Below are 9,296 nucleotides of genomic sequence, written 5' to 3'. Positions count from 1 at the left end.
GGTGTCATAGCGTATGGCGCGCGAAACGTGTTACCTCGGTGTCCTAGACCACTGTCTCGACCTTGGGGTCCAAAGATGTTTATGGATATAGGCCCCATTCGGCTTGCTGAAACTTGACTGAAATTGGCTGAAAACACTGTTCTAGCTGAAAAAAGAAGCCGAACAAACCGACTTACGGGTAAGCCGAACAGAGCCTACGTTAATTTTCTTGAGAAAGGGATAAAAATTAAATCCGGGCTCTATGTTCGTATTTGATCTGACTACAACCTTGCCATTTTCATTCGGAATTAAACTAATGTTCGGTCCTCTCATCAACTGTGAATAAATCTATATTCCACAAAATAGCTACCCATTTATGTTTCTAGTAAGAAATTAGCTAATGGGAAATTTATTTGAAATATTTGTTTTACAGTATTGGCCACCGTAAAAATTTGCTTGAAGATTCCCCCCACCTAAGGGCATCAAGAAGATTCAACCCACATGTGAGAAAGACAAGGGAAGAAAACAAAACAATCATTTGATTTTCAGGCACCATATATTTTTTTAACCAGCTATCCATGTTTTTGGCATTTTCCTACCTGATGGTAAAACACCATATATTTTGTGAGCACCGCAACCAATGTTCACCCTTTACGCTCAAGAGATGAAAACCCCGTTTTACCCATAATACATAGCGTAAAACATAGTAATAAGCAATCGGCAAATCTCCCCAAAACCCGACCCAAGCAAAAAAAAAAAAAAAAACCCTACTCGTTTTGTCCAAAAACCCAAAGCACAAAGTCCCTTTCCCCTCCCCCGGCTTGCCTTCCCTCTTCTACCATTTCGTCGAACACCTTCCCGATCGCGCGCCTCCGGCCATGGCGGAACCCTCCGACACGGCGGCGGCAGCCGTATCTGCGCGGCTTCTGGAGCTCGCGGCCGACGACGACTCCGCTGCGCTCGGGGACCTCCTCGCGGCACACCCGTCGCTTGCTGACGAGCCTTCGCCATGGTACTCCCCGGCGCGCGGCGCGGAGCCTATGACCCCGCTCATGGTCGCGGCGGCGTACGGGTCAGTGGCCTGCATCGATGTACTACTCTCACCGCCCCACCTGGCCGACCCCAACCGCGCCTCACCGTCGTCTCTCTCCACCGCGCTCCACCTCGCCGCCGGCGGCGGCGCCTCCACTGCGCCGGCTGCAGTATCCCGTCTCCTAGCTGCTGGCGCCGACCCCACGCTGCTCGACCACCTCCATCGCCGGCCGTCGGACCTCGTCGCCCTCCCACCCAACTCGCTCCCGCTCAAGAACCACCTCCTCTCCCTCCTCGGAGGGCGCAAGGAGTGGCCGCCGGATCCCTCCCTCCCCGACATCAAGAACGGCGCCTACGCCTCCGACGACTTCCGCATGTACTCCTTCAAGGTGCGCGCGTGCTCGCGCGCCTATTCCCACGACTGGACCGAGTGCCCCTTCGTCCACCCCGGCGAGAACGCGCGGCGGCGGGACCCGCGCAAGTACCACTACAGCTGCGTGCCCTGCCCGGAGTTCAAGAAGGGGGCGGGGTGCCGGAGGGGCGACATGTGCGAGTACGCGCACGGGGTGTTCGAGAGCTGGCTCCACCCGGCGCAGTACCGGACGCGGCTCTGCAAGGACGGCGTCGGCTGCGCGCGGCGCGTCTGCTTCTTCGCGCACACGCCTGAGGAGCTCCGCCCACTGTACGTGTCGTCGGCGGGGTCGCGCAGCGCGATGGAGATGGCAGCGGCGATGGGAATGGGGCTGCCGTCGCCGGGTGCGTCGTTCACGCCGCCGCTCTCGCCTTCCGGCGGGGGGAGCGGCGTGGCCGGCGCGTGGCCGCAGCCCAACGTGCCCGCGCTGTGCCTCCCCGGGAGCGCGGGGAACCTTCACCTGAGCCGGCTGCGCACTTCGCTGAGCGCGCGCAGCATGGCTGTGGACGAGCTGCTCGCCTCAGCGGATTACGACGGGCTCGTCGGGTCGCCAGCCTCTGTGCGGTCGGCGAGGGGAAAGACGCTCGTGCCGTCCAATCTTGACGATCTGTTCTCCGCGGAGATGGCGGGCGCCGCGCCATCTCAGTCGCCTCGGTACGCAGACCAGGGCGGCTCAGCTTTCTCGCCGACGCGTCAGGCCGCCATGCTGAACCAGTTTCAGCAGCAGCTGAGCTTGCTGTCTCCTCGGGCCACAGTTATCCCTGAGCCAGTGTCTCCGATGAGCTCCAGGCTGCTCGCGGCCCTTGCGCAGCGGGAGAAGATGCAGCAGCAGACGCTGAGAAGCATGAGCTCTCGTGACCTTGTCTCCGGTGCCTCCGTCCTGGTTGGCTCACCGGTTACGTCCAGCTGGTCCAAATGGGGAATCCCCTCGAGCACACCAGATTGGGGTGCTGACGACGAGGAACTTGGCCGCCTCAAGCGATCCTCGTCCTTTGAGCTTCCGAGTGGTGCCAACGGTGATGAGCCGGACCTCTCATGGGTCAATACCCTCGTGAAGGAGCCATCGCCGGAGAAGCCATCCATCAACCGGACAACCGCAAAGGAGTCCATTGCTTCTTTGAGTCAGGGCGCAAGTCATGTGGATGTCGGCGGTGAGGACGACACTGCCGGGGTCATCGGTGGCTGGCTTGAACAGCTCCAGCTGGATGAGATGGTAGTCTAGAACAAACATAACATGAATCAAACAAGAAAGGTGCTTTTTTTGTTGTTGCTGTGATTCACCAGTTCCTTCTTTTACAACTTATTACTACATCTACCAACCTTCATACCTTGCTGGTGATACATTCTTTTGGAGTTGGTTAGTGTAGGTGTTGAGATTTCCACCACCATTTAGAGTTCCCCACAATTGGAAGAAATGAAGGAACAACAACAACAGCAGCAGCAACAACAAAGCCTTTAAGTCCCAAACAAGTTGGGGTAGGCTAGAGTTGAAACCCATCAGAAGCAATCAAGGTTCAGGCACGTGAATAGCTGTCTTCCAAGCACTGCTATCTAAGGCTAAGTCTTTGGGGTATATTTCATCCTTTCAAGTCTCCTTTTATTACCTCTACCCAAGTCAACTTCGGTCTTCCTCTGCCTCTCTTCATGTTACTGTCCTGGCTTAGGATTCCGCTACGCACCGGTGCATCTGGAGGTCTCCGTTGTACATGTCCAAACCATCTCAACCGGTGTTGGACAAGCTTTTCTTCAATTGGCGCTACCCCTAATCTCTCACGTATATCATCATTCCGAACTCGATCCTTTCTTGTATGACCGCAAATCCAACGCAACATACGCATTTCCGCGACACTTAGCTGTTGAACATGTCGTCTTTTCGTAGGCCAACATTCTGCACCATACAACATAGCAGGTCTAATCGCCGTCCTATAAAACTTGCCTTTTAGCTTCTGTGGTACCCTTTTGTCGCATAGGACACTAGACGCTTGCCGCCACTTCATCCACCCTGCTTTGATTCTATGGCTAACATCTTCATCAATATCCCCGTCCCTCTGTAGCATTGATCCTAAATATCGAAAGGTATCCTTCCTAGGCACTACTTGACCTTCCAAACTAACATCTTCCTCCTCCCGAGTAGTAGTGCCGAAATCACATCTCATATACTCAGTTTTAGTTCTACTGAGTCTAAAACCTTTGGACTCCAAAGTCTCCCGCCATAACTCCAGTTTCTGGTTCACTCCTGTCCGGCTTTCATCAACTAGCACTACATCGTCCGCGAAAAGCATACACCAAGGGATGTCCCCTTGTATGTCCCTTGTGACCTCATCCATCACTAAAGCAAACAAATAAGGGCTCAAAGCTGACCCTTGATGTAGTCCTATCCTAATCGAGAAGTCATCCGTGTCTCCATCACTTGTTCGAACTCTAGTCACAACATTGTTGTACATGTCCTTAATGAGCCCGACGTACTTCGTTGGGACTTTATGTTTGTCCAAAGCCCACCACATAACATTCCTTGGTATTTTATCATAAGCCTTCTCCAAGTCAATAAAAACCATGTGTAGGTCCTTCTTCTTCTCCCTATACCGCTCCATAACTTGTCTTACTAAGAAAATGGCTTCCATGGTTGACCTTCCGGGCATGAAACCAAATTGGTTCATAGAGACCCGCGTTATTGCTCTCAAGCGATGCTCGATAACTCTTTCCCATAGCTTTATAGTATGGCTCATCAACTTAATTCCCCGGTAATTCGTACAACTTTGAATATCCCCTTTATTCTTGTACATCGGTACCAATATACTTCTCCTCCACTCATCAGGCATCTTGTTCGATCGAAAAATATGGTTGAACAGCTTGGTTAGCCATACTATAGCTATGTCCCCGAGACATCTCCACACCTCGATTGGGATACCATCCGATCCCATCGCCTTACCTCCTTTCATCCTTTTCAACGCCTCTCTGACCTCAGATTCTTGGATTCTCCGCACAAAGCGCCTATTGGTGTCATCAAAAGAGTCATCCAACTGAAATGTTGTGTCCATATTCTCACCATTGAACAATTTGTCAAAATACTCTTGCCATCGATGTCGGATCTCATCCTCCTTCACCAAGAGGTGCTCCCTTTCATCCTTAATGCACTTAACTTGGTTGAAGTCCCGTGTCTTTCTCTCACGAACCCTAGCCATCCTATAAATGTCCTTCTCTCCTTCCTTCGTACTCAGATGTTGGTAAAGATCCTCGTACGCTGTACCCTTTGCCACACTTACAGCTCGTTTTGCAGTCTTCTTTGCCACCTTGTACTTCTCTATGTTGTCCACACTCCTGTCATGGTACAAGCGTCTATAGCATTCTTTCTTCTCTTTAATAGCCCTTTGGACTTCCTCGTTCCACCACCAAGTATCTTTAGCCTCGCGTCCCCTTCCCTTGGTTACTCCACACACCTCTGAGGCTACCTTCCGAATGTTGGTTGCCATCTTGTCCCACATGTTGTTTATGTCGTCTTCTTCCTTCCAAGAGCCCTCTTTGATAACCCTTTCCCTAAATACCTCTGACGTCTCCCCTTTCAGTTTCCACCACTTTGTTCTTTCAATCTTAGCTTGTTTATCCCTACGGGCCCGTACCTGAAAACGAAAATCTGCCACCAAAAGCTTATGTTGAGAAACAACACACTCTCCTGGTATCACCTTGCAATCCAAGCATGCTCGTTTGTCCTTTCTTCTTGCGAGGACAAAGTCAATCTGGCTACAGTGTTGTCCGCTACTGAAGGTCACTAGATGAGATTCTCTCTTTCTAAAGAAAGTGTTGGCTATCATCAGGTCAAAAGCTACCGCGAAGTCCAGAACTTCCTCCCCCTCCTGATTCCTACTACCATACCCAAAACCTCCATGAACTGCCTCGAAACCTGCGCTTGTAGTACCTACATGCCCATTAAGATCTCCTCCTATAAAAAGCTTCTCACTACTAGGTATAGCTCTAACTATGCCATCTAAGTCTTCCCAGAACTGTCTCTTAACACTCTCGTCGAGGCCTACTTGGGGGGCATACGCACTAATTACGTTCAAGACCATATCACCAACGACAAGCTTGACTAAGATAATCCTATCTCCTTGCCTTCTCACTCCCACCACACCATTCTTGAGGCTCTTATCAATCAAAACTCCTACTCCATTTCTATTCGCGACTGTCCCTGTGTACCAAAGCTTGAAACCTGTATTGTCCACCTCCTTCGCCTTCTGACCCTTCCATTTAGTCTCTTGAACGCATAATATATTTACACGCCTCCTAGTCGCGGTATCAACTAGTTCTCTTAACTTACCAGTAAGTGACCCTACATTCCAACTACCTAAACGGATCCTAGTTGGTTCGACTAGCTTCCTTACCCTTCGCACCCGTCGACTCAGATGCGAAGACCCTTGCTCATTTTTCACTACACCCGGGCGCCGATGTAGCGCGCCACTAAGGAAGCGACGACCCGATCCTTGGTTACTTGACACCATGCCCAGATCACGACACGGCGCGTCACGGGGGTGACGACCCGGCCCTTGCCCATTTAACACCATACCCGGGTTCCGATATGGCGCGTCGCTAAGAGGGTTACGCCCCAACGATTTTCTTTCGGGTTTCATCTCCATTAAAGTGGCTAAGTTTTTACATTGGCTCGCCACGCCTAACACAACCCTCCTCCTTTACCAGGGCTTGGGACCTGCTATGCTGGGACACCAAAGGCGCCCCACCATAGGCGGAGTTAAGAAATGAAGGAACCTAGCCAATTTTATGGAATTTCTGGCTTGGCTAGGTGGACAATGGCCCTGTTCGCTTGTATTATAATCTGTACTTTTCAGCTTGTTTTTTTCAGCAGAAACAATGTTTTTTTCTCACAACAAATCAGCCAGAACAGTGTTTCTCTTGCAACGAATTGTGTTTCTCCTTATACCTTCCACATCCCTCTTTTGCTAATCATTACAAAGGTGATTTCTTCGCTCTGAGGGGATTGTGAATTATGTATGATAGTGCTAGCATATCCTAAGCCGTAAGCCCCCATCCTCTGCTTCTTGCTAAGGAGTATGAGGGTGGCTTCTGCTTTGCATCAAATGCTTCTAATGGCTCATGATTGGTGTAAAACACCCTACTGTTGTTGTACTACTGAGGATTCATGACTGATCTAAAATGCCCTACTGTTGTGTTGTACTCACAACTCAGGATCCAATGGTCCATGATTGTGTTAAATGACTTCATTGTTGCTGGACCACCAAAATTAAGCTATTGAGCATCACTTCACTGCATAACTCATTCGTTAACTGTTATCACCTTGTTTTACATTGCATGGCCTGTGTCTGACAGCAACTGTTTTCTGTTGAAGCTGTCACAATGGTTACTGCTGCTGCTCTGTTTGTGTTTGACATTTTGGATGGATGCTGAGTCAAGGCTAATGCTGAGTGGTAATCTCAGGTCGGCATAGGATTTGATAGGTGCTGTGATGTTTAATGTGTTCCGAGGTGGCTTAACATGATGCGTCGAACTCTACAAGGGTGATGTTTATTGTGCTCCAGATGAGTGCGACCTGGCCTCTGATGGAGCTTCGTTCTTGTCAGGATAAAACAACTAGGGCGGTTGCTCGGTATGGCCGCCTCGTGTCTTGGCTTCTGTTTGGCCCTGGTCACAGTGGACAGTGCTGACTCATACAGTGACCTGGAACTTTTTTTAAAATAATAGAAGGCTGGATCTGCTGGTTAATGTATGGTTACATATTCAATGCATTATGTAGTTATCATGTTATAGGATAATCCCAGTATGCTTTTTTTATTATCAACTGTATTTGTTTGTTTTTTAAACATGGGAAATATTTTTAATATTACTTCAGTTACTTTAAGGGTGGCAGTTGTTTGTTTTCTTTTTATTGGAAGTCTCTTACTTTTAAAAAAATGAAACTAAATATTGTTCTTAGGATAAATTTCTTGTTAGCTGTTTAGGACATAGCAAGGCATTCACAAAAGTTTGGTTTTAATTTTATTTTTTGCTAAAGCCTGTTCGGTTTGTATGTATTGCAATTTCTATTTTAGATCGCAACAGTTTATATGCTAATTATGCTTTGAAGTGATGTGTTATTGAAATCAGATCGTTCTACTGGTAGTATACAATACTAAATTATTATACAGGTTTGCAGTTCATGTACTTTTGAAATAGTGGGAAGAAAGACCGGATCTGTTGTTTCATTATTTGAGCGAGTTGTTTCTAAATGATGTCAAGCATATGTTTTTTAAGAAATGGTTAGGTTCTTGACGAATTTGATTCTGAAATATAGGTTGGATTAGGGCACCTACCTCACTCCTGATGGCATTCAGGTGCATCTAGCTAAGCTAGGTCCCAATTTTGATATTCCTTTTTTTCTAAAAAAAAACATTGCAGTTGTGAATCCAAAAAAGTATACAAAAATGCTCATAGCTGCTGCGTACAAGATATCCTAGAAATTATATGATATATTATGGGATAAAGTAAATGATCCATGCACCCCCTTTATTCATTCGGGTATATAAATGAATGCTGCCTTTTCAAATTGAGTTTGGAGTTATTTTACCTATAATCTCCTATAATTTGGAAGAAATTTTGAATGCTTGAATATCTTATAGTCCTAGATGGATGGATTAGTTAATAAATTTTCATTATGACTTGAAAACCTCTTGAAATAAACGTTTATAACAAGCGTTATGGCATATCCAACAATGCCAACTCAGGTAACTCATAGAATCAAAATCGTCATTTTTTTTTCTCTATACAAAGAGATAGGGAAAGAAGAGAAAGAAGAGCTAGCTCTTCATAATGAGCTAGTCTCTATTCACGCATCCTCATGTTTAGTGGGCCAACACTTACATTTCATCAAATTATCTTTCTTTCTTTAAGGATCAAATTAGTTTTAAGCAACATGTAAAGGGTCTGTTTAGTTCAGCTGTGAGCTGTGCAAAAACTGTTGTGAGTTGTGAGTTGTGAGCTGTGAAAAAGCTACTATGAGGTATGTACAGCTGTAAATTAAACTGTTTGATTGAAACAACTATAAGCTGTGGACTATGCTTTATACACGTTTAATTACGGGGTGTTTGGTTATTTAGTCGTTTCTAAAATTCATGTCACCTCAAATGTTTAGATACTAATAAGGAGCATTAAATATAGATTAATTACAAAACTAATTACATAGATGGAGGCTAATTTGTGAGACAATTTTTTAAGCCTAATTAATCTGTCATTAGCACATGTTTACTGTAGCACCATGTTGTCAAATCATGGACTAATTAGGCTTAAAAGATTGGTCTCGTAAATTAGTCACAAATTGTGCAATTAATTTCGTAATTAGTCTATATTTAATACTCCATACATGTGTCTAAACATTCGATGTGACATGAATTTTAGGAGGGATTGCAGTAACCAAACGGTGCTCTGCGGCCATTTTTTAATGTGGGTTGGTTGGAGGGTGGGGAATGGAGATTGAGGATGGCAAGCCAGGTGACGTGCATCCCTTTGAGATAACTAACTTTGCTATATTTAAGTTGCCATTTTGACCCCGATCAACTACTGGGCAGGTCAGATATAGACCAGGAGTCTGCATAAAAAACAAGTTTATTTTTTGCCTCTAGAATGTCCATACATGTTGTAACCTATTCGTAACCGTGATGTAATGTTGTGTTTAAATATATTACTTTTATGATTAAATACATAGTATTTTTGTTTTGGCTACATAACCTTATATTGAAGCGATACAGGATAATATTCTCTTTGCAAATAGTTCAGATAGGGTGCATATATGATTTGTGTATGAATCATGAATGTGATCTACCAATAATTTCGATATAATCTACACAGTGCTAATTTTCTACTTTAGAATAAA

General features: G+C 46.4%; 1 protein-coding gene across 3 annotated transcripts; it reads left to right on the top strand.

The window, feature by feature from the left end:
* The first annotated feature begins 744 nt into the window (after positions 1 to 744).
* On the top strand, positions 745 to 7,159 carry LOC136504713 (zinc finger CCCH domain-containing protein 67-like). 3 transcript variants are annotated; one of them, XM_066499688.1, is made up of 2 exons: positions 745 to 2,675; positions 6,869 to 7,159. In XM_066499688.1, exon 1 carries the CDS (start codon positions 858 to 860, stop codon positions 2,643 to 2,645), a length of 1,788 nt encoding a protein of 595 aa, XP_066355785.1. In that variant the 5' UTR covers positions 745 to 857; the 3' UTR covers positions 2,646 to 2,675; positions 6,869 to 7,159. The 3 variants fall into 3 exon arrangements, with proteins under 3 accessions (XP_066355785.1, XP_066355783.1, XP_066355784.1); XM_066499686.1 differs by having other exon boundaries at positions 6,780 to 7,159; XM_066499687.1 differs by lacking the exon at positions 6,869 to 7,159 and adding an exon at positions 2,791 to 2,973.
* Positions 7,160 to 9,296: the final 2,137 nt, after the last annotated feature.

Source organism: Miscanthus floridulus, chromosome 14 (genome assembly GCF_019320115.1).
Source record: "Miscanthus floridulus cultivar M001 chromosome 14, ASM1932011v1, whole genome shotgun sequence".
NCBI lineage: Eukaryota > Viridiplantae > Streptophyta > Magnoliopsida > Poales > Poaceae > Miscanthus > Miscanthus floridulus.
Note: the sequence above shows the minus strand (reverse complement) of the source record. Positions and strands in the feature narration are given on the sequence as shown.

Bases quoted from the DNA above. Each gene is read 5' to 3' on its own strand.
- LOC136504713 (XM_066499688.1), top strand. From the start codon at position 858: ATGGCGGAACCCTCCGACACGGCGGCGGCAGCCGTATCTGCGCGGCTT.